Source organism: Struthio camelus, chromosome 11, assembly GCF_040807025.1.
Source record: "Struthio camelus isolate bStrCam1 chromosome 11, bStrCam1.hap1, whole genome shotgun sequence".
Lineage (NCBI taxonomy): Eukaryota > Metazoa > Chordata > Aves > Struthioniformes > Struthionidae > Struthio > Struthio camelus.
The window spans coordinates 25,811,263-25,835,500 of NC_090952.1; the positions used below are offsets into that span (position 1 = coordinate 25,811,263).

The following is a 24,238-nucleotide window of genomic DNA, read 5'->3' on the forward strand; positions in this document are numbered from 1 at the left end:
AATGAGAATTTCAAAGTGAAATTGCTTGACTTTTGTGCTACATACCAGACATTTCTACCTAAGAATCCTTTGTGTAAGGTGGTTCTTTTCTGTGATGGTATCAAAGAACATTTTGTTGAAGAAAGCAAAACCATCTTGGGGCTGATGCTTATCGTGTTTTCCTTGGTGCTTGGGGAACTGATTATGTAAAGGCTTTGTACGTTAATGTCCGTTCAACTGCGGAGGTTAAATTGAGATTAACTGTGCTAGTATTGTGTTAATAAACATTGTGGTTTTTATCTTTTTCCTCAGACATATCCCTTCCATACACCTGTAAATCCAAAAGTTGTCAAAGATTATTACAAGATTATTACTCGGCCCATGGATTTACAGACCCTGCGTGAAAACGTTCGTAAGCGGCAATACCCATCCCGGGAAGAGTTCCGAGAACATCTGGAGCTGATTGTTAAGAACAGTGCGACTTACAATGGTAAGTTATTAACAGATGCGGGGAATCTGTGTTTCTGCTAATGTGCTGTGTGTGTATGAGAGGTGACTCTCTTTATTTTAGAAATAATAAAAACAACGGAAAAGCAGAGTAAATTAACTGTCAGGCAGCAACAATAAATACATATTTTTCCAGATATACCTGAAAGATTGTATAAATGTTAAAGAGATAAGTCATGCATGAGAAAGAAGTGAACTCTGACATTTAACTGTAAGTAAATGATGACTGTGATGTAGTAATTGAAGCTCAGTTATGGACGTATCAATTACTGGAGAAACTGATGCATGTATTAAGTCAAACTGCACTGAAGCAAAGATCTGCACGTTCCCTAAATATAGGTGAAGGCAAGTAAAACATTTTTTTTCAGTAGACTATGTTCTGACTGTCCTTCGTTTCTTCTTTCAGATGTGGATTGGTGGGGAGATATTTGTGAACTTACTATTTTCTCAGTATTATGACTTAGTGAATTAATCTTTCAGTACAAATAGGAACAATTCACACCTGTCGGAGCCATTGCCTTGGAGCGTGCAGCTTTGAGTAGAGTTAACTGTAAAAGTTTTTGGTTGAGTTGCAATAGTTTTTTTTCCCTCCTTGCGAAAGTCAGAAAGCTGGTTTAAAAAACTAAAAGCATAGATTCTGCAGCGCAGCATGCAGCTGCTGGGGAAAAGTGCTGATTCATTGAACAAATATGGGTCAGCTGTATTCTGGCTGCTGATAAGAGAAGTCTTTATCCAAAAAGTATGCATTAGACAGCGAAAATCTCCCAGCTGCATCGAGTCTCTCTGGGCTGTGCAGCAGCCTGGGTGGTTCTGACAGCACTGGTTGTGTGCCTTTACTGCTTCCTTTATTATTTTGACAATGGAGTCTCTGTTTTATTCTAATTAAAGAGATTTTTTCCATAGTTCTGTCGCAAATAGTCATTTCTGTAACTGAGGAATCATGACAGTTTCTAAAGCTATGGTTCTCTGAGTAGTCACCTTACCCCTCCGTCTTTCCTTCCTAAACAGCCCTGCTCCGTTGGCTGAATTTAATGAAGGAAACAGACCTTTCCTGACTCACCTCTGAAAGTTTGGAGCAGTTGGACTGCTTAGAGGCCAGGCTTCCATAGGCACAGCTGCTTTTCTATGAGGTTTCCAAAACTTAACAGAATGTATTCCAGAAATGTGAATATTTGCTACGAGTAACATTTTTTCCATGTAAAACTCGCACTAAACTTAGAGTAATTGTGTATATTGAGAATATACTCCCAGCTGTAGTAGAAATGTAATCACTGATGCTTAGAAGTAGAGATGAATTCACACGGCTGTGTACTTGGTCTTGATAATACTTTAAAGTATTATCATACCAGCAGGATGTGTTCACTGATGTTTGGGGTTTTTTTGTTTGCTTGTTTGGGGTTTTTTTCCCCCTTTGAATTCTAATACCCCACCATGGCCAGGGTACCTCACTATCCTTGCTGTGTGTTTGCAGGGCCAAAGCACTCACTGACACAGATATCTCAGTCCATGCTGGACCTGTGTGATGAAAAGCTAAAAGAGGCAAGTCTTGTGAATGAGTTCTGATCAGAGTGGAGAGGGGAGGGATGGCTGGGGTGGTTGAAGAGTTTGAGGAGAGAGGATGTGAGTAGGCAAAACAGAGGGCTTTAAGAAGGAGAGTAGAAAGAATCCCCCCTGCCCCTTCCTGGTGGCGTATTTGAATTTTTACAGTTTTAAGCCGTTCACGCTGGATTCACCTTTCAAAAAATAGATGCTTATTTTCTACTTTAGTTACTTTATCTTGCATGGAGGCTTGTATGTAGGCTACTATCCTCCCCCCCCCCCCTTATTTGCAAGTATCTTCATAAAAAGGTGAACGGGAATCTCTTTGGGATAGAGTAACCTGATATTAACAGTTATTAACGTAGCATCAGCTGTTGATGTTCCTTAATTTTATTGCAGAAGGAAGATAAACTGGCTCGGTTAGAAAAAGCAATCAATCCCCTCCTGGATGATGATGACCAAGTGGCCTTTTCCTTCATTTTGGATAACATCGTCACGCAAAAGATGATGGCAGTTCCAGATGTACGTAGCTTGAATACCGTGTGTGTATGTGTGTGTAAATCCAGTTCCTACTAACGGAGGTATGCAAAATGTGCTGAGTATAGTGCTGTGGCCTTATATTGGAGGAAAATATTTGCATCTTGTGGCTGTTACGACACTGTAGAAAAAGGAGTACTGTGTCAGGGTGCTGGGCTGTGATTTTCTGGCTGGCACAGACATTACTGCTTTCACCCCTTTTCACTAGAGCAAAGGTCCAGAAGTGAAGGTTGGATTCAGGTCCTTTTTCTGCTGCTCTCACTCCTGGATGATGTTGGCGTCAACCTCCCATTAGAAGAAAATCACTTGATTTTTGCCTCCTTAAGGATGCTGGGGAGCTATAACGAAAATGTATTTTATAATATATTACAGGAGTGGAACATACTCTTCGCTCACTGTATATAGTGCTTCTGTAGAATTCGAAGCGGCCTGCAAAGGTGCAGTTTACAGGTGCAAACCAAACACAAGCTGATTTTTACTCGATCAAGTTCACTCAGTGTTGTGCTTGTTTGCATTAGTGTAAAACCCCCTAAAGCTGAACTAATAAAACTGCCTAGATAAGGTCTTCAGTGCCGCTCATCTGGAAAGTGTAGTGTGTCTGAATGGAGTAAGGAATAAGAGACTCTAGTGATTTGACTGTGTATGAGAAAGAGGGCTTAATACCTGTTCCCGTTAAGAATTCGGCAGCCCCATCATCTTTTTTTCATCAGATTCTCATTTCTGATGTTCAGAAACAGATTTAATTTTTTTTATATCCCATCACACCATGCTGAACTGTTTAATCAGTGTATATACAGTCCCCGTTGAGAGATCAGACTTAGGTTTTTGTTCTTTGTTGTATTAAACAAAGCAGTGAATGTTCTTAATGGACATTGCAGTTATATTTTGGAAGAAACAGTGATGGTAAATAGAAAACTCTTCTGCGTGGTTGAGTATTTTGTATTACATGCTCCTACTGTCAAACAGCTTTCAACAGATGAAGGGTCTAGTTAAAAATCTAACTGGTGGATCTTTTATTCTATGCCCCTTCTGAAGCTAAGTAATTAGATTCAAGATGCCATGTAACAAATACTTCCTGTACCTATAGAATCTTAATCTTTCCTGAAGAATTGCTTTATGAAATGTGTAGCTCAAACTATAACAAACTCTACGTGGAAGCTTTCTGAGCTTGTCTGTTTTCTTTCCTTCAGTCTTGGCCATTTCATCATCCTGTTAATAAAAAGTTTGTTCCTGATTATTACAAGGTGATTGCTAATCCGATGGATCTGGAGACTATCCGCAAGGTGTGTAGCTTGAACTGTGCAGCCACTTGAGAAACATTTAGACTCGATTACTTACTGGGTGACAATCTCTTCCAGAATATCTCCAAACACAAGTACCAGAACAGAGAGACTTTCCTGGATGATGTTAACCTCATCCTTGCCAACAGCATTAAGTACAATGGTAGGTTGCGATAATAAAGCTTCAGCCTTCTTCTGTCCTTAAATGAATACGTCTGTGTACCTATTCTGCAGAGCTCGCAAGGCCTGAAGGTGTGACTCTTGAACTTGATTGTTGCTTTCCTTTCTTGCTGAGAAAAGAAATGCTTAAACTTTGATCTTTTAACTGTCCTGTAGTGCCAAAATCTAGCTCTGCGGAATGGGACAGTTGTATCTGGGGAAGATTTTCTGCCTGTTCACTACACGTCTCTGTTTCAGTGATTTGTTCCATGTTTCTGGGAATTTCCTCAAGATCGACAGGGAACAGCTTTCATATCTCCAAAATTGTGTTTTTAACGCTGGTACACATTGGTTACTCTTTGCTCGCTAAATGTGAATCCTGCTTTATGTTTCTCCTTAGATCAGAAGGTGGGATTAGCGGACCATCTTCTGAGGGTTGTATAACTAAAACCAGTCTTTAGTCTTTGCAGCTGGCCCTGAGTAAACGTCCGAAGGCATAGAGATTTATTTCTTATTGCAGGGCCGGACAGCCAGTACACAAAAACAGCCCAGGAGATTGTAAACATCTGTTATCAAACCTTAGCAGAGGTATGTGGACAAATCAATCGTAATATTTTTGCATGTTTAAGTTTCGTTCTGCAACCTGAACGAGCTGCTTTGTTCTTAGTATGATGAGCACTTGACTCAACTCGAGAGAGACATCTCTACTGCCAAAGAAGCAGCCCTAGAGGAGGCAGATCTGGAAAGTCTTGATCCTATGACCCCTGGTCCGTACACTCCACAGGCAAGTGACCAAGCACATTTTTCATTTTCTCTTTTAGTTTTGATCTGCTAGATGTTTGATCTAAGAGGTGCCTCGTTTACTGTTCCTCATCTGTCTGCAGTTTGTCTTTTAGTATACTATCTTATTGTGTGGTGTGCTAACAGCAGTTCTTAAGGATAAATATGAGAAGCAGTTATCTCGCTTTAGAGCAAGATACCTAAAATAAAGTCACTTCTCAGACCACTTGCAAAACTGGTCTCAAGGTGAGCTCTGTGGGTAGTGAGGTTCAGCTGAACGTTTGTTGCAAATTCAAAGGCTGTCTATAAGTGTAGCAAGTAAACCCCCAGATGGCAGGCAGTGAAAAGGTAAGGAGAATATAAAGGAAAAACACATAGCGCTGAAAAGAAGCCAGGAGAGCTGTTTGAGGATGTTGTTGAAGAGGCTCGTTAAGCAAAGAAACTGCCTAGTACGGTCAGCAAAATATGACTTTTCTACGTTCTCTGACGGGATTCTTTTCATTTCAGCAACCATCTATTTTGCCTCCTAGTGGAAATAACACTTTTGACTCTTAATGGTTTTACTATTTTAGGAAACAACTGTGTGTCAGTTATTTTGTGTGTATTATAGACCAAGTTGGAAGCATGATATATATAGAAGGTTGTATGACAGACGACGTTTTTGGTGTTCACAGATTGGCAAAGTTTTATAAGCCGTTCAGACTGGGCTTTGCGTTTTTGTTTTTTTTCCCCCACGTTTGTCCTTGCCTTGGGATTTTTTTTCTTAAAACGTCAATAAAAAGATTTTATCCTTCACTGCGAATGACAATGAAAAATAACAATAGCTTTTGCAGTATCAAAGAGAATTTGAATTCAAGTTACTGAAAATATTCATTAGCTCTATGATTTGGAATTTGCCCTAAAATTATATAGTGGTTCAGGGTATATCATGCTAGTGTCTGAGGTGTCTTTCGTTTCTTTGGAAAAACTGTCACAGAATGGTAGAGGTTGGAAGGGACCTCTGGAGATCATCTAGTCCAACTCCCCTCCTGCTCAAGCAGGGTCCTCCAGAGCACGTTACACAGGATCGCGTCCAGATGGCTTTTGACTGTCTCCAGAGAAGGAGACTCCACAACCTCTCTGGGCAACCTGTTCCAGTGCTCTGTCACCCTCGCAGTAAGGAAGTTTTTCCTCACGTTCAGGCGGAACTTCCTGTGTTTCAGTTTGTGCCCATTGCTGTTGTCAAAGTTCATAAACCTTGGGAAAGATCTATTTGCTATAACTGAACCTATCTCTGAAGGTTTCCTTTCCCAAGAGCAGTGTTACCTGTTCTGAATTTTTTCCAAGTTGGTGATCAGGGGAGAGGAAAAGAGGCCATAAGAGTGAACTACCTGTTGGTTGTCTGTGCCTTCTCTGTGCTTGTTGAAGGAAGCTTCCCCCCTAAACTTGTCATCTGGCTGTGCTTCTTGGCTGGAGGTACCCTCCCACTTCCTACACTCCCAGACTTGTCATGGCTTGCAGGTCTGCTGAGGGTTGCTTGGCTTTAGATCCCTTTAGTCAAAGGTAGTTGTGATAACTAAAACTTCCCTCCCCATATGACCTTCAGGAGTTGGACTCTGAGATATAAAAAGCAAATACAGCAAGTAGTTTTAGAGGTTCCTGATGAGACAGTGATTTACACAGAAATGATTGAAAGTTGAAGTTTTATTACTTCATATGTGATAAAGTAGTTTTTGTCCAGTTCTGATGGCAGCAGTTTTTCAGCATTTGTGCTTGTTATGCTACTTCCGTTGTAAAAAACATAAGAAGGGCCATGCTGAGTCAAACCACAGGTTGATATGATCAAGTCCTCTGTCTCTGGCAGAAGTGAGTGGATGCAAACATACAGTGATCCTTCTTATGGTGAAGCCTCTCTGCTTCTGGCAGTTGGCAGCTCAGGTACCTTAAAATGACATCGTACCTGGACCATTGTGTTTATGAGCTGGGAGAGACACATTCTCTGCAGGTCTCCAAAATCCTGTGAGAGTCCATTTACAGTTTTGGCCTCTGCGTGAAAGTACTGCCCTCCATTTTAAAACCTGCTATTTGACAAACCTCAAGCTTGAGGTTGTGAGCCATTGCCTTAATCCGTGTTTGTTCCTAAGAATAAATTGCCTTGATTAAACAGTGTTTAATAACATAAACACTGAGCCAAACAAATGCATTTTGCATTAAGTCCTGAAATCTCAGTCTTGCCTCTCAAGGTATTGTTCTAGTCTCAGTTCAGTGCCTGAGAACATTGTCTCCTGTTTCCACATATACTTTAGCCACCTGATTTATATGATGCCAACACTTCCCTCAGTATGTCACGTGATGCTTCAGTCTATCAAGATGAGAGCAATTTGTCTGCTATGGACACTCCCATCACTGTCCCAGAGAAGCGAGGAACACAGGTCAGACTCCTCCCTTTTTTCATGTGGCTGCAGAGTTGGGTTGTATGAACAAATTACTGAAAGGAGGCAATCACGTTGTAGGAAACAGGTGACAACAACAGCAGGTTTCCCAAGCAGAGCTGGGAACCCATTTCCAAAGCTATGTGCTTTCCTTCATTTTGACTGCTCTAGTGGAAAAAGAAAAAATTAAAGAGCCCTCGGAGTTTGGACGCTTGTGAAATCTACCACTCAGATTCCTAAGGATCAAAAGCTGCAAAAGAATCTGCCTAAGGCCAGATATTTGTTTGCTTCACTACTTCTGGGAGTAGAAACCTGGTGACTCATGCTTCAGAGTGCTAATATGCAGTCCCCCATTGATTCTGAATAGGGAAATGGGGAAGTATATTCTAAAGGTTTGGAGAATCGTAATTAGTTTATTATGGTTGTATTCAGTGCCCCTTAGAAACTATACAAACTCCTAGGAAGAGATGGTTGGCATTGTAGATACCTTGTGTCTGTGAAAGAAAGAAAGAGGGGAAAAAAAAAAAAAAAGAAAGACAAGGTTAAAGGTGTTAAATCACTATAAATGAATTGGTTACAGGAACCAGAGTTGTATTTTTTCTTAGTCTTCCTTCCACGTTAAACAAAAAAAAGTTGGTTGGGTGAGAAGGCACAACGGAAGGTGATATGGTAATGTGAGCATAAAAATAAACAATCAGGAGAGGGAGAAAGGTGAGGAGAGCCCCAAGGTTGAAGCTGGTACTAGAAAGACTAATGAGAGCCACTCTGAGCAATCCAGACCAGCAGAGTTTGAATATGACCGGTTCTGTCTAGATTGCTGTTGTTTGTGGCTTGGAGAATGGAAGTCTTGAAGTCTTCTGTAGGTTTAGAATTTACAGTCCTTGGATCAGAATCTGCATCTACCTTGTACTCACGATGGCTGGGGGAAGAACGGGAGAGAAGGGCAGGAAAAGATTTGCTGGAACTGCTGACTGTTGTGAAAATATCTTGTGAAAACATGTACTTTTAAAGATCTAGTGGTCTATTCCAGAAATAGCTAGGTAAACAAGACCTCGGGTGCTTTAAGGCTGGAGATTTCCTTTTCACAGATGAGCACATCAGGAGAAAGGTGGGTGGAGACAGTGTACTCTCTGATCTTGGATTAAAGGAAGAAAGGACCCTTGCTCTGAGAGTGACTTCCCCCCACCCTCCCCTTTCTTCCCCCCACTCATCATTGTGGTCTGGATGTCAGTCCTACCTTTGGCTTATGTCCATTAGTACCTTCCTCAATGGTGTCGCTATTTGTGTTCCCCATTCAGATGCGCCAGGGGCGAGGTAGGCTGGGCGAGGAAGACTCTGACGTAGATATTGAAGGGTTTGATGAGGATGATGATGGGAAACCTAAGACTCCAGCCCCAGTGAGTATATTTACAGAAATCCCATCCACAGTCCACATGTTGACTTGCATCCTTGTGGTAGAAGTCTCCATAGTATAAGGGATGTATGCTGTCTCTAGCATCCTGAATGGCAGCGTATTCACAGCAGTAGTTAAGACAATTAAATGTAGTTTTAAAATGTCAGCATTACAAAGCAAATTAACGAATACGTCAAACTGAACTGTGAGATAAAAAATAGGCGTATGCTGGAAACGGCAGTAGTTTATACAACGTCTGAACCTAATGATTCCTGTTCTGAATGACGTAGGAAGTTGAGGATGCAGATGGTGATCTTGCTGATGAAGAAGAAGGATCATCCCAGCAGCCCCAGGCCAGCGTCCTCTATGAAGATTTGCTCATGTCAGATGGAGAGGATGATGATGATGGGAGTGATGAAGAAGGAGATAATCCTTTCTCATGTAGGTTTCCCTTTTTATATAACAAGGTTGAATAGGAACTAGTTGTTCACAAACCCAGCAACTTTCTTGTCCTTCCATCACAAAAACATAACGGGATTATTGGGATTAATTAATAATTAGTCAATTAATAATTGGGATACATAGGCCAAGTGGTCTGGCAGTCACAAAGGAAAAGAGACCAAAAGGACAAGATGAAAAAACTGGATGGGCAGAGATTACCAAAAGCACACAATTTTGTTGATGGGAAACCATGTGATCAATGTTATTATCAAGAGCTGGAAGAGGAGTTTGAAGGCTCTTCAGATTGTTTCCCTCTCTTTCTAAAGACGTGTCCATGCAGAAAAGCATGCGGTGATATTTAGAGATGGCTTCAGAAAATTATTATGGGGGGGGGGGGAGTTAGAATCAAGAAAGAAAAGAGGTGGTAGAAGTACTTGAGTAGAAGAATTAGATTTTTTTTTTTTTGAATAACATCAGAAATGGCTACTCAGTAAGTGATACCAGGTACCCTTTCTGCTGCATTTTGGAAACTACTTCCTATACATTCCTTACGGTCAATATTGTGTCCTTTTAACAAATAAAGACAGTATGTATGTCACTGAGAGAACAAAACTGTTGATTTATGAACAAGTGTTGGCTTATTGCACAGCTATCCAACTGAGTGAGAGCGGCAGCGATTCAGATGTGGAGTCCAGTGCAGTGAGACCCAAACAACCTCATGTTCTTCAAGAGAATACACGAATGGGCATGGACAATGAAGAAAGTATGATGTCTTATGAAGGAGATGGTGGGGAGACATCTCATGTCATGGAGGACAGTAATATCAGGTAATTAGAGCAAAGAATGTTGTTAAAATATTTCTTTCTTCAGAACAAAGTCCCTTCTGTTAGAGATTTCTGAAGTGTTTATGACAAAGAGCTGGAGAATGTCTCATGTTCTTGTTAAGTTACTCTGTTACTGGTTTTAGTGTTGCACCTGTAATTGCAACTTACTTTTGAAGTTCTTGTTGACAGGAATTTGGTTTTGCTTTTAGACCATCGCTAATGAAAAATATTTGTTAAAATAATAAAATTAAGAATCACTTTTTCTTGCAAGTTAAATAACTTACTGTGCATAGTATTTTTTGAAGGCAAGGAAAATGAACCTTGTTTTAGATGGTCTCAGAAATTAGTAAGTGCCTTTGAAGCTAAAAGATAATATAGCTGATTAACGTCAAGCTGTTTTTCTTTGAGAGTAATAATTTCCTTCCTTGGAAGAAAATTGCTTGCTTGAAGTCCAAAAGAACAGCAAAGAATAGGAATATGTATATTGTGTATCTTGGAATGAGTTCCATTATTAGAAAATGGCAAGTACAGCAATAGTAGCTTTATTTTCTGCACTGATTTGAGAAAATACTGATCTACTTTTCCTTCTCCGGCCATTCTGTAGAGAGTTAGCATTAGATTCTCTGTTCTTTTTTTTTTTTTTTTTAATTGAAAGAACTCACTTCCATAATGTTGTTATTGGTATTTGCCTAATAAATTATTTTACAGGCCAGCTGTCATAATAGAGATAAGACCTGCCCATAAGAGTAGTTACGCTGGATTAGGCAAATGGTCCATCCAGCCCAGTACCTTGGCAATAGCCAATAGTAGATGCTAGAGAAGCGGATGAGAATGGGCTGTGCTCTCGTTGGAATTGCTGTGCTGTCTGCCTTTCCCATCTCCAGTAAAGGTGACAGATGGAAGGTGCTGGAACAAGTAGAGAACTCCGATTTTTTTTTTTTTTTGCCCTGAGTATTTCAGATTGGGTTGAGGATGTTGATAGATAACTATTTCATCGGGAGAGCTGTTTCTTAGTTAACAAAACTGGTCACTGATCAAATTGAATTGCACAATGTTTCAAAGTGTTTCACAGCACTTCCACTCAGGGACATTTTACAGGAGTAAAAATGTTACAGACAGAATATCTGATGCCAACAACTGATTTGAAATAGTAGTATAAGAAGAGTATATTCTTTCTTCCAGCTATGGCAGCTATGAAGAACCAGACCCAAAATCCAACACAAGAGATACTAGTTTCAGCAGTATTGGAGGGTATGAAATCTCAGAAGAGGAGGAAGAGGAGGAAGAGCAGCGTTGTGGGCCGAGCGTACTAAGTCAGGTCCATCTGTCTGAGGACGAGGAAGACAGTGAGGATTTTCATTCCATTGCAGGAGACAGTGACTTGGACTCAGATGAATAAACTTCTCGGGAAGCTCCCTTTCCCTGAGACGGCAGTCATCTTGGGCTACTCTTGGCTCATGAACTACTAACATCCCAGCTGGGTATAAGAAACAACATGGTGCAGTCTGTGTTAATACGAAACAGCTTTTTTTTTTTTAATAGTAGTTTTTATTGTTCTAAAACTTGTTACGTGACTGAGTAAATAGTGAAAAATAAGCTTTAGAGAAACATGCCCAGCTGAAGTACTGGGCTGGTGTGATCTTCACTAGTTCTAGAATCCAGCTGAAGACCTTTAATGGTTTGTTCTTCCTTCTTTATAGATGTAATTTCTCAAAAATAGTAGCTTGTTGGATTCATGCATTTCTGCCAGGGAGAGATGGTTGCTCAGAGTACAATGTCTGCAGTTGTTTTGATATCAAAACAATTGTAAAATAAGAACTTTCCCTTTATGAAATGACAGTTACCTGGGAACAGAGTATGAATGCATTCTCTCCTGACTACTGTCTACCTTGAATGTGTCAGTGAACAGCTGCCCTATTGGTTTTTTTTTTTTTTTTAAGCTGCGATTGGCCACAGAAAACAAAATTTGCTAGTTGGAGTCTTCAGGAATTTTCAGGCTGCTTGTATCCTGGGTGTGAGATTCCTTATGTTTAGTCAAGTGAGAAGAAAGCACAGACTTTGGTACTGTACTTACTGGTTAAATTAATTGTAAATAAAACTCAGGATGGTTTGAAGATGGGCTCCTGCTGTGCTCGTGCGTCCCCGAGGTCCCCCCCCGCTCTCGGGCTACCTCCCAGCGGCGCTTTCCGGGCGGAGTCCGGCCGCTCCCCTCCCCTCCCCTCCCCCGCCCCCGGCGGCCCCGGGCTGTCCCGGCAGGCCCCGCGCGCCGCCGGCACCCGGATGTGCCCGCGGACTCCATGTGCGGGCAGAGCGGCGCGAGGGGAGGGCGGGCGCGCAGGCGCAGTTCCTCCCCGTTTGTCGCAATGGCTTCGCGCGGAAGGATACGCGCATTGACAAAGCCGTCGCCGCCCCTCGCCCGAAGCCGCCGAAGGCGGAGCGTGGCGGAAGGAGACGCATCCAGGTCCGGCAGAGATTTCTCCGCCGCGCAGGGGCCCGCCCGGCGCCGCTCTCTCGCGCCGCCCGGACTATTTCGTGAGCGGAGATAGGTCCGGCAGCGGCCATTCGGCTGTGTGCTGCCTCCGCTGCCGCCAGCGCCATTTCGGGAGCCGCCGCCTTAGCGTGCCGGGAGCGTGGGGAGCTCGGTCCTGCTCCGCGTGCCCCAGCCTAGCGGCCCCCTGCGTGCCCGCGGCCGTTCTGCTGCCTCCGCCCGAGCCCCGCCGGCCTCCCTTCGCGATGGCGACCTCCGTGGGGAACGTAGCTGACAGCACAGGTACTGCGGCCTGCCGCGCGGGGACGGGCTCGGGGGCGCGCCGGCAGGCCGGGCCCCGCCGCCGCCGCCGCCCTGCGGGGGCCGGGCGCTGCCCTTGCCCGCGGGGCCAGCCGGAGCCCGAGCGCCGCGCTCCCCGCTCCCGGCGGAACTTTCCAGAAGCGGCGGCGGCTCCCGGCGCGGCCCCCGCCGCCGTTGTTCGCGTGTCGGTTCGGCTCGCGGCGCCGCCGGGCGGGCCCGGTCGCGGCGCGAGGCCCCGGCTCTGCCGCCAGCCGCAGGGAGCCGGCCCGTGCCGCGGCTGCCCGGCGGCTGCGTAGGAAAACGCTCCTCCAGGAGGCCGAGATGATTAGTTCTGAGGGGGGGTGGTTTCTTATGTCTATATTTATCTGGCAATTAGGTTTTTACAGAGGACGCAAAAGGATGAAAGCCTGACCTAAAACGTAAATTGATTTTTCCAGAATTTCTCTCGCTATATTTAACCAGGAGGTCGCTCCTGGAATAGCATAGCAGGGCAACTTTTTCTGGCTAGAAGGACAGCGTGCTCTTGCTGAGAAAGGTGCTCTCTTCAGTTTACAGATCTAGAACGCGGGGGCGGAGGGACAAAATCCCCCTTCCTGCCTTCAGGGCAAGGAGAAGGCCCTGCATCCCGGAAGGATGAACAGAAAACACAGCTTTTTCCGCTAGAGTTTTTTGGGGCCTTCTGTTACCAGAGAGCAACGAAGGGTCTGAAAAGGTGAAACAGGATGATGGAAAAGTAGGGAAACAAGGTTATACAGGGAAAGAGACGCGCTACTGGTAGGAGTGACGCAAAGGGAAGCGGGAGTGGTACAAAGGTGGAGATGGAGAGAGGGCAACTAGCTTCTGTACGGCATTGCTGATAACGCCTTCCACCTCAGCCAGAACCACTCACCTCCTCCCCTGATCTGCAGCATCCTCTCGGGGCCTTGAGCTGTGGAGGTGACAAGGACGTGTATGGGGAGGGGAGCGTTCCCTGTTCCTTGCCACCACCACCTCCCGTGTGGAGGTGGCAACTATTCCTGTCTGCGCCTAGATTTTATCCAAATGCAAAGCTGGGTGCGAGCGCACATGAAGTGCTTGGCTTGCTATTTCTGGAGAATTTTTGTCTTGTGTACGGTTGTGGTATTTCTGCACGGGCTTTTTGTTTTGTGTGCGTTCTCTAAAAGTATCAGGAAAGGTCATTGTTGTAGCACATGCTATGCTTTTCCAAGGTCGTAATTAAGGCACATAGTACATGCTGGCATAGGTACGCAAGTTCATGTAATACAGCAGGTGAATGTTTATAAGACTTGGTAAGGGATTCTTTTGGCTATAACTCTTTCACTGGCGTTGTTTTTTTTTTAAATGGATTCTGTGAGCAACTGTGAGTGGCAGTATTATGGATTCCTTGGATAACGTGATTCTCTTCTGTAGTAGCCCTAGTAAACGTTGAGCTCGTTTTGAAGCCTGCGGTAGTTGTCCACTTGCACTTTCCTACCTGCTTGTGAAGAGGATTGCTGCTAAAATGTGTCTTGGGAGAGATGGCTGACTGTCTTACTGCAAGTGACTAGTTTGCTTTATCTCAGTTGGTAGGGTTTGTTTTGTAAGGGGACTTCATAGATGAAAGAAATCTTAGTGTTTCACTCGTTTTGTTGTTCTCATTAACAATTTTTATTCATGGGTTTTATATGAAATTTTCTATTTTTAAAATGAATTTTATGAAATTTTCTTTTTTTTTTTTTTCATTTTCTCTCTGTTGCCCCTACAACTGTAACTTCAGTTTCAGTTTTCTGTTTTGCTTAAATAGGCAAAGCATAGTATGTAGGTAAGTTAGAAGGTTCCTTCCAAGTGGTGATAAGAATTTAAGTCTAAGTTTTTGTGGGGTTTTTTGTTTATTTGTTTTGTGTTAGCATTCGAATTTAATAATACCCTTGGAGTTTATTTGAAGAAATGATTGAATTAGGTCCACGGAGCATGCACTAGTTTCCCCCTTTTTGCACTGTCAGCAGAACTTGAAAATACAGCAGCTGTCAGATGAGCTAAACCTGTGTGACTGTTAACAACAGAAGGTAGGCAAGGAACAGCATGTTTGTACTTCAGTATTCTTACTTGTCAGCCACTTCAAATTTTGGTAAATGATGCTGTCATTTTCACGTTAAATAACGCTTGTACATGTTTACTGTCAGTAGGTTTAACCAGATGCAGAAGTCCACGTTTTCCATAGGCTGGGTTTGGAAAGGTCTTAAGCTAGGCTCCTTGAAAAAAGGACTTAATCTGTGTGAAGATACTTGATTAGTATTTTGTGACGTCTTTGGAAGTGAGTAGTCGTGCTAGTTTCAGTGAAGCCAGAACCGGTTAAAGTTTTCAACACCGACAGAGACAATGCATCTGGAATAACAGCTTTAGTTACCTCCTGTAGTGTTTGCGGTCTTCAAAACCCAGCAGTGCTAAAAAGCTCTCTTTAAAAGAACTTAAATGGCTTCCATCAATCTCAAGTCCGTTAAACACTAGATAATAACTCTGTGCCTAATCTCCTCGTGATTATTTTTCTATTGCATTAGCAAATTTCCTTGTATTAGGAAGGATTTACCTGTGCTTCGTTGTATCAAAAATGTAAAACTCTATGTCTTGGTGGGAAATGTTTAATAAGCGAGTTTAAAAGTGACTGCAGGACTGAAGAAGGGCAAATAAGAGACATTTGCAGTAGTTGAAACATATTTTTATACTTTTAATAAGTAATTTTATATCGTAAGTATAAAATAAAAAGACAATTTGAGGGCAGATCCTTCTTTTTAGGATGAACGTTTTTTTTTTTCCCCCAAGATGCGCTTACCATATCTATCTTCTAGGATAGAACTGTACTTTGTAAGACAACTTACTTTTCACAAAAAAGGTTGTTAATCTAAAACAGGTGATATTTTACTCAAGTTTTTTGTTCTCTGTGAATATGTTGTTAACAGTAAAAGCACTTTGTCACTCCAGTTCCAGCTCGACACCCAGAATTAGCGAATCCTTTTCTGTATCCTGTGCTTTGTAAAGACTGCTTCTGTGGGCCAACAGCATAAAAATCACAGCTATCGTTCTGAGACCAAAATTGATTTTGATGGGAGAATTTTTACTCATTATAGATAATACAGCCTGATAACAGAGGTTGGAAGAAATGTTGTGTGTTACACTTGTATTTATTTATTTATTCATTCATTTTTGTTACGGGCTTTCACGTGCTACAAATCTACTGCTACAGCAAAACTTTTTTTTTTTTTTGAGTCCTTTGAAGTTTTTGTCTGCTGTCCTCTTCATTTCTCAATTAATGGTTTTTAGAACTTGTCTTTAATACTATGAAGTATAAGACTTACAGTTGGGGAAAAGTCAACAGATTCATTGTTTTGTTACTAGCACTTTTAGTGTTATGAACCAAAGTACAATATTATTTTGGGAATGTTGTCAGATATTTTTCAGGTTATTGGAAAATGATTGACTTGTAATGACTCTCTGTGTTTATACGCTTATTATTAACTGATGAGGTTATGGACTATTATACCCATCATGTTAGAAGTGTCATAACTATAGATTGAGGTATGAAGATCTGAGAGTTTTAAATGTCACATGCCGTAGTACTTTATGTAATTTCAAGCATTTTCATCCTTTAGTTTTGCACATCTTTTTTTTTTTGCTTAAACATTTTTTTGTTTTGTTTCCATTATCTAACTTTTTGTTTTCCCCCCTTAAATGTTTTGGTGATTCTCCAGAACCAACGAAACGTATGCTTTCCTTCCAAGGGTTAGCGGAGTTGGCTCATCGTGAATATCAGGCAGGAGACTTTGAAGCAGCAGAGAGACACTGCATGCAACTTTGGAGACAAGAGCCTGATAATACTGGTGTGCTTTTATTACTGTCGTCCATTCACTTCCAGTGTCGCAGACTGGACAGGTAGGAGACCTGAGGTGTCCTGTCAAGCTTTACTTGTAGTTTGCACCTCTCGTAACATTGAGCACAGCTGACAAAAGTTCTGTTACAACTGCGGTTTTATCGTTGAACACAAATACTGACTAACCTCTTGGCAGCAGTAAGAATTGGTCCGAAAATGTTCTTTCTTTCTGAATTTTGCTAGGGCAAAAGAAATCCGAATTGGAATTGCTAGCCTTGCAACAAACAACAGATGTTGTTACTCATGTTTTACTTTGATATCAGAATATCAGCCATGCTTGTATGTACCAGAGGCGTCTGCACTTGCAAAAAATAATGATCGTTCATTCCACCTGAAGTGTGGGGTTTTGCGGGGAATTTTTTTTTAGTTGCAAGACTGTGACAAGATGATTGTTTGCTGTGAAGTGGCGTGATTAGTTGAATGTTTTGTTCTCTGAGAGTTGTCTCCCTGTTCTCTTTCTATCTGCTCCTGAGCTTGCTTTTTGTTCCTCAAGCATTTCAAACGGTATTATCTGTTTCAGCTGTGACTCTGTGTGTGCTGGCAATGGAAGTAACTTGTGAGTGGGATTTAATTTACGTAGGCTTGTAAACAAAGCCGTAATAATTCAGATACGGGGAAAAGTGAGTGGGAGACAGAATTTTACACCTACGTATCTTTGCTATATCCTATTTCTTGAGAAGAGTATCCAGTAAAATATTGCTTAGAGAAAAGCTGTCAGATGTTGGCAGAGGCTTAACAGACATTCTACAGTAACCTTTTTTTAAACTGCGTTTAGCTCAGGTTTAGCCAGAGGCTTGCAGGACTCTACTAGTTGCAAACTAGAGTTGTTCTTTGTTCAGTAGAATCTAAAATGGAAGGGAGAGGGTAATTTAAGCTAAGAGAAGCTACGCTTTTAAGACTGCTCTCCGTAACTTCACGTTTGTTGACTATATGTTTGGCTCACTTGAGCATGAGTGTTCATTAAGTAAGCGGACAGGCAAAGTCAGTGGTTTTTTTTAACTTGTCTTATTTTCTTCAGGTCTGCTCACTTCAGCACTTTGGCTATCAAACAGAATCCATTGTTGGCTGAAGCCTACTCGAACCTAGGCAATGTATACAAGGAACGTGGACAACTACAAGAAGCTATTGAACATTATAGACATGCACTACGCCTCAAACCAGATTTCATTGATGGATATATTAATCTGGCTGCTGCATTGGTAGCTGCAGGTGATATGGAAGGAGCAGTACAGGCATATGTGTCTGCCCTTCAGTACAATCCTGTAAGTAACACTTTATGTTATGGAAGAGCTCCATACTTCACTGCTGCCTCAGGACAGACAGACAAATACCAGATTTCCATGGATGTAGGAAGAATTAAGACTATTTAAACAGCAAACATTAGTTAAAAAGAGCAACCAACAGCCCTCCCCTGCTCCGTCCAACGTGCCCACCATAAACTTCATCTACTTAATAGTTTTCTGAAAAATGCATGGAATACACTTATCACAAATCTTTACGTTGAGCTACTTGTAAGGGCTGCTGTTTGTTATCTGTAATATTGAGAATAGCAGAAAAGGAAGGGCTTTTTGAGTTTTTAAGGTCAGAAATATCAGTGAATAATCTGTAATCTGGCTTGGTGTGTTGTAAAGCTGTGTTGTTGCAGTGAGAGAAGCGCTGAGACACAGTTACATGCTAAATCTTAATAAACCATCAGGTACTATTTTGTGAAATCACGAATTTCATGACGATTACAATTGCGTTGGCTAGCTTTCCACCATGGACAGGTTTACAGAAACATTGATTTGTTTTGTAGGCTGAAACCGTATATCTGGCAAAGTATAGTAAGTTATATAGAACTAATTGGTCTGCTCTTTGGAGTTTAGGGTTGTAATTGTTTTGAATTTACATTTTTAGCAAACGTTGAATTACAGTGATATCTTCTATTTATTTTGTGTTGTACTCAACTTGTATAGTACTACTCAGCAAGCAATTAAGACACTTTCACCATGCTGTATGGTGATGAGTGTCAGTGTTCTGCCAGAAATACTCACAAAGCAGCATTGGTCTAGCGTGCCTAAGTCCTTTTTTCCTTTGAAAAAGGAAATGCAAAATAAGTCCAGCAAGAGCTCAGAATCCTGTTTTGCTGTGTTCTGAAGCCTAGGTGAACTTGTTCAACTTCTGCCCGTGACACCACTCAGCATAATGAATTTGTGTTGCCTAGGAATGCTATAAGATGATATTTTCTTATGTAAGTCTTGTTTAGGTCAGAAACTTTTTTGTTAGCGTCGACAGAAATGTCCGTGTACTCTTTGGTCTTCCCAGGTACTGTCACATGCTGCAGTTGTAGTCTGTGCTGTGGCTACAAATGAAAGTAGGAAAATAGCAAGTGGCAAGGCTGTAGAAGATGGATAGATGAGTGTGGAAAAACAGGGAGAAAAACCCTGCTATGGGGATAAGAGGAAGCAAGGCCATTATAATATTTATAGTTTCTAAATGATTTCAAATTATTAATGGTGTAATTTAAGAAGACAGGCCTTGCAGGGAAGAGACAGTCATGCTTTGGGGGGCCTTGGGGAAAGCAGGCTTAAAATGTGTGTTTTCTCTTCTGCCAAAAGAATTAAAGGTACCTCGGGGGTAGGGACTTAAAGTTGATTTTTTGATTTCTTTTGTATTCCTGTATAAACAGGAATTGTGTGGGTTGGTCGTTTATGTCTTTCCACTTCTTCAGAGTGGCGTTATTATGGAACTAAAGTCAGTATGATTATCTCTTGCCAGTAATAGTAGGTCGAGAAAAGTCATTCAAATTTGAGATCTGTTTACTGCTTTAAAATCAGTTAGGGAGAACTGGGGAACTCTTAAGAACTTTGCAAGGCTTCCCTGTCAGCCTTTGGAGTGTCTGTGAAATCCTGAAGGTTAAGTGCTGATGGTGTGATTTGATTTTTCAGGACTTGTACTGTGTTCGTAGTGACCTGGGGAACCTGCTCAAAGCCCTGGGTCGCTTGGAAGAAGCCAAGGTAGGTGTTCAGTAGAATACATTTAAACGTCAGTGTTTTGAAAACTTGAACTTTGCACCAAGTCTTCAGATCTGCGTTGATCTACAGACAGTCTGAGAAACTGCTGAAAACTGAAGGCACTGAAACACCCCAGAGTAGTAGCAGGGCAAGATATGGCATGTCCATGTTTAAAAGTTGGTTTAAATCAAGAAATGGAACATTACCAAGTCTTTCTGCTGAACTAGACTATCTGAAACCATTCTGAAGTATTGGGCAGGGGCTCCACCATGCTCTTATCTGGAAATAAGTAACAGTCCTTCAAATCTGAGGCTTGCCTGCTGGTGCCAAGCAGAGAGCCTGTGATTAGCTCGAGATCCCTGTACGATGCAGGTGCTATTGAAAATGCTGCTCTTCTAAAGTCCTTTGTGGCTTGTAAGTGGAGAAGAAACTTATCCAAATGTTATCTTGTAATATTGGCTTTTAAAGATTTTTATTCTTTAACTTTTCCCTTCCCTTGATAGTGGAAGAAAGGCTAGTAAATGATCAATAGCTGCAGTATGTGAACCCCCCCCGCCCCTGAATAACTTTTCTTATGTCTTCCCTACTCCCTTCCCCCAAAATAAAGAAATCAGAAGGACAAAGCTGGTTTGTTTGGAAATGAACTGATCGAAAGAAAACTTGCTGTAGTGGAAAGGTGGCTTCTAGCAGTCTGTGTTTCCTAAACCGAGAATTCGAACACCAAGATGAGTTTAAAGTTCTTGGCACGTTAAAACTTTGATTGCGCAATGAAATTGTCATGTTACAAGCCACCTTACGCGTCCGCGCTGCAGGGGTGAGGAGTGTGGAGAAATCGGAAACGCTCTGGCCTCCACGTCTGTCACTCCAAGCCCCACGCGCATGCTAAAAAGTGGAGTGTATGAACAGCGTAGCTGTCTGTTTGGCTGAAGCACCATTTGGGGAGGGATGAGATCTTCGTGGGGTAACGGGGATGCAGGTTCAAAATGTATTGTGTTTTGATTTGTCTAACAACTTGGATGTGTGTACCTTCCTAGAACAACATGATTTGGTCAGATCCAGGTTGAAAATATTTTGAAGTAGTGTTTACCGTTTGAACAGTCTTTGAGACACTTGGTTCTCAGCCCACCAAGCGGACAGCTAACATGAATTGCACTTCACTGCAGCTTTAGTGTGACTGGTATAGGCCAAGACACTGCGCCTGCCTTAGGTTGCTGACTTCTTTGTTTCAGAGCTCTGGAGACACCTAGTTTGAAAGTGTTATTCCGTTTTGTGAGAACTTAATAAACAAGAAAAACATCTTGAGTAAATTGCAATGTGTTTCTTTGGTTATCAGTCCATTTGAAAGATCAAGCCAGCAAATTCCTTACAGTTTGAACTAAAATTTAATTTCTTTGTAGATACTTCAGAGCCTTTCTTCCAAAAAAAAAAAAAAAAAAAAGTCCCTGCTGTATGCAATTGCCCTGATTAACCCTCTCCCTTCTGCATGTCTCCCTTGTTACAGACAGATTGTCCTCATTCCCATGTGTTAGACATATCCAAAAAAATTGCAATTGCTTTGTTGAACTTTTACTAATGATCTTGTTTTATTTTCTCTCTTGTTTTTGGTTTTTCACCACTGATATTGTATTTAGAAGGTTTCAGGTGGGTGAAACCTCCTATTCCATGCGTAAGGTGCCTCGCTGAAGGGAGCTCGAGGCCTGGATCTAGGGCAGACACACACCTCCTCCTCCTCTTCCAGCAAGGAACGCACCGAAAAGTCACATGATGAGAAATATGGTAACGGGTTTGTAACTGCCACAGCAAAACCATTTGCCTCCATGCCTGAATCTTCTGTCTTGTGGCTTCAGAAACAGCTTAAAATATTTAATTACAAGCAAGTAATGTAAGAATGTTTTATACTAGTAGCCACAAATTCTTTCAAAGAAATAAAGTAAAAGTAAATTAAGATGTTTTTTAAAGAAATAATTGGAGATAGTTAATAGTAAAAGCTTCTAACTCTTCTGGTTGTTCATTTTTTTCCTTTTTTCTTCTTTGTTTGGATTGCAGCGTTCTGCTCTTCTGATGATGCGCTGTGATCCTGCAGTAGCGCAAAGGCTGCGCAGCGGTAACGCGCATTGCGTGCGATGTAGCCCTTGTGAACGGTTGACTAGATGATTAATCTCTGATTGGGTGACTGCCGAAGCTCCAGGCTGCAGCCTTTTGGATAAAATCGGGTTGTAATGCATTTAGAGTCCAGACATCAAATTTAACGTTCAAGTTTCTGTATGGGCCTGTCTGGTAGATTAATGATTCTGGTTGGCCGTTCACTGTATCTAGGGGCAATCGATAGAGCACAGCAGTTCGCAGCGATAGCGTGGCGCCGTGCTGTTAGGATGCGCAGCGATTTCTTGCGCTTGCATTACAGGGACCTAAACCTTCATGCAATCCTGTCATTTGAGGTTTTGAAGCTGTAGATGATTAAATGTATTTGAAGAAACTGGGAAATGAGATCGGGTACGTCATCTCATTTGAGAAGGACAGTTGAAACTGAAGAATGGCTGCGTCTCTTTTTCAGTAGTTTTTCTAACTCATTTTCTATCCCTTTTAGACCACTACACGCTTTAAGAGTTCTACCTCATGGAAGGAAGTTGTTTTTACGCACTTTTTTTTTTTTTTTTTTAATGCACTTAATGGTGGCAGCTAACTCTGCTGTAGTACTCGAATTATTTCTAAGACTGCTTCTGAGGTAACCTGGTGTCTGGAGGCATGTTAATTTGTTATCAGCATAACTGAAAAATGGTGGGCTTGCACCTGGGTTTTGGTTTGCGCTGGCGCAGGATCAACAGCTGTTTGCAGCGCATTAGTTTTGGCGCAAGCTAGCCTATACTGCAGGGTCACTTTTGGCTGGTTAGAGAAGGCATACTAACAATTATTTTTCTTATTTTTTTTCTTTTTTACAAATATTCCCCTTCCCTTGTATCTCTCTTCTTTAACTGTTCCAAGGCCTGTTACTTAAAAGCAATTGAGACTCAACCAAACTTTGCAGTGGCTTGGAGTAATCTTGGCTGTGTTTTCAATGCCCAAGGAGAAATCTGGCTTGCAATTCATCACTTTGAAAAGGTAACTATCTAAACCCATCAGCTTTGCTAGCAGATTTTAATGCACATGCAATTGCCTACTTATGCATAAGTACTTTTGTAGATGGTAGATAAATTCTGATCAGCAGAGAACTTCTTAAAATCCTGTTAGTTAACATCTTAAGTTAATCCTTTTTTACTTCCTGATGTTTCAGAGTGCCTGTATGCCACTAAAGAGATATGTTTAGAATTGCCCTAAGGACTTCACACACATGTCAAAGATAAGAAAACTCATTAAGTTGTTTTACAGTCCTTTTTTGGAATAGAATTTTTTAAAATCTAATTCTGATGGGAATACTGTTTTGAGTATGTATATTGTTTTATGTGTGTGTGAGAGAAGCAACTTTGTTTAAAATCTCTTTTTCATTATGATCCTGTTTCAGGTGTTCTTGCTTTCTTGTGAGTGACTGAGGAGAACAAATTAAAGGGGTACACTCATTCCTCTTCTTCAGGATTTTTTTCACCACTAGTGTTTCAGGCTTCTCTAGATTAGATGGATAAGGTTAATTCTTACTTGAATGTGTTGTCTGATACCTTCTGTGTAGTTATCTGGTTAGCATATGAAGTCAGTTTGTGCTGATTTCTAAGCTTTAAGTGACCTAAAACCAGGTTTAAGATGTGGCGGACAGTTTCTTCCTGGTATTTCTGACTTACAGAGCTACAGAAATTTTTTTTGACTTTTTGGGGAGGGATGAGAGGGAGGTTGTCCCTGTGTTCTAGTTAATAATACATTAAGTATTTTAATTTGAAAATAATAATTCCCATGGGAAAGACTGTGTGATTCATGCCAATGTTTGGCTTGCCAAATACTTACAGAAGATGCAGTACTAAACTATAGGTTACTGTATCAGCTGTTCTGAGGGTTTTTTTTTTTTTTACATTTTATTATTTTTATGGGGAGTGAATTTTTTGTATGTTAAACGACTACAGTTATTTTCCACACACGTGACGTGTTTGCTTTTTTCTTGCTCTTCTGGAACTACTAAAGCTAGAAAACACTAATCTTATAGTGGATAAAGGATGCAGATCAGTTTCTTGGGGTTTTCTCCCCTAAAACAAATTAAAGACAAAACAGCACGGGTGGGTAGTTAGGTATGATTTAACCTAACATGGAATACATGTTTAACATTTCATTCTACAGTAGTGACAATTGGTGTCAGCTGATATTTATTCTAATATGCATAAGTTTGGTGGGAACTAGGTCATGGCTTAGGTAAGCAAATGAGTGAATTTGAAGATAGTATATTCTGTCTTTTCTACAGATAGAAAAAAAAAAAAAACCTGTCGTGCACTGAGTTGATTCAGAAGTAAGCATAAGTGTAGCTGCTGTATGATGGGTTTGTTTAACTTCAGTTTTCCTCCCTCACTAGGTTGTTGGATTAAAATCTTAAATGTTTACAGATTGGGTTTGTCAGTTAAAAAAAAAAAAAACTCTGTTTCATAGAGAACATTTATGCGTTAATGCTCAAAGCTCTTACTTTAAAAATATTTTCAGGCTGTAACGCTTGACCCAAATTTTTTGGATGCTTACATCAATCTGGGGAATGTCCTGAAGGAGGCAAGGATATTTGACAGGTAAGTAGATAA

At 41.4% G+C, this 24,238-nt stretch overlaps 2 protein-coding genes across 7 annotated transcripts in view; both read left to right on the forward strand.

The window, feature by feature from the left end:
• TAF1 (TATA-box binding protein associated factor 1) overlaps positions 1-11,964 on the forward strand; it is a 38,672-nt gene extending 26,708 nt beyond the window's left edge. For 2 of the 5 annotated variants that reach the window (XM_068956710.1, XM_068956712.1), the window contains exons 29-40: positions 292-469; positions 1,958-2,025; positions 2,425-2,547; positions 3,753-3,845; positions 3,921-4,005; positions 4,522-4,589; positions 4,669-4,785; positions 7,067-7,192; positions 8,491-8,589; positions 8,876-9,026; positions 9,676-9,853; positions 11,033-11,964. In XM_068956710.1, coding sequence (XP_068812811.1) covers positions 292-469; positions 1,958-2,025; positions 2,425-2,547; positions 3,753-3,845; positions 3,921-4,005; positions 4,522-4,589; positions 4,669-4,785; positions 7,067-7,192; positions 8,491-8,589; positions 8,876-9,026; positions 9,676-9,853; positions 11,033-11,249 — 1,503 coding nt within the window. In that variant the 3' untranslated portion in view covers positions 11,250-11,964. Of the gene's footprint in view, positions 1-291; positions 470-1,957; positions 2,026-2,424; positions 2,548-3,752; positions 3,846-3,920; positions 4,006-4,521; positions 4,590-4,668; positions 4,790-7,066; positions 7,193-8,490; positions 8,590-8,875; positions 9,027-9,675; positions 9,854-11,032 lie in introns of all 5 variants that reach the window. The other 3 variants (XM_068956711.1, XM_068956714.1, XM_068956713.1) reach the window with 2 other exon arrangements.
• Positions 11,965-12,153: 189 nt separating this feature from the next.
• The window catches only part of OGT (O-linked N-acetylglucosamine (GlcNAc) transferase), a 28,385-nt gene continuing 16,300 nt past the window's right edge, over positions 12,154-24,238 (forward strand). Inside the window, exons 1-6 of one of the 2 annotated variants that reach the window (XM_068956564.1) lie at positions 12,154-12,620; positions 16,394-16,544; positions 17,561-17,804; positions 19,470-19,538; positions 22,518-22,634; positions 24,147-24,226. In XM_068956564.1, the coding sequence (XP_068812665.1) occupies positions 12,584-12,620; positions 16,394-16,544; positions 17,561-17,804; positions 19,470-19,538; positions 22,518-22,634; positions 24,147-24,226 (698 nt within the window). In that variant the 5' untranslated portion in view covers positions 12,154-12,583. Of the gene's footprint in view, positions 12,621-16,363; positions 16,545-17,560; positions 17,805-19,469; positions 19,539-22,517; positions 22,635-24,146; positions 24,227-24,238 lie in introns of both variants that reach the window. The other variant, XM_068956565.1, reaches the window with a different exon arrangement.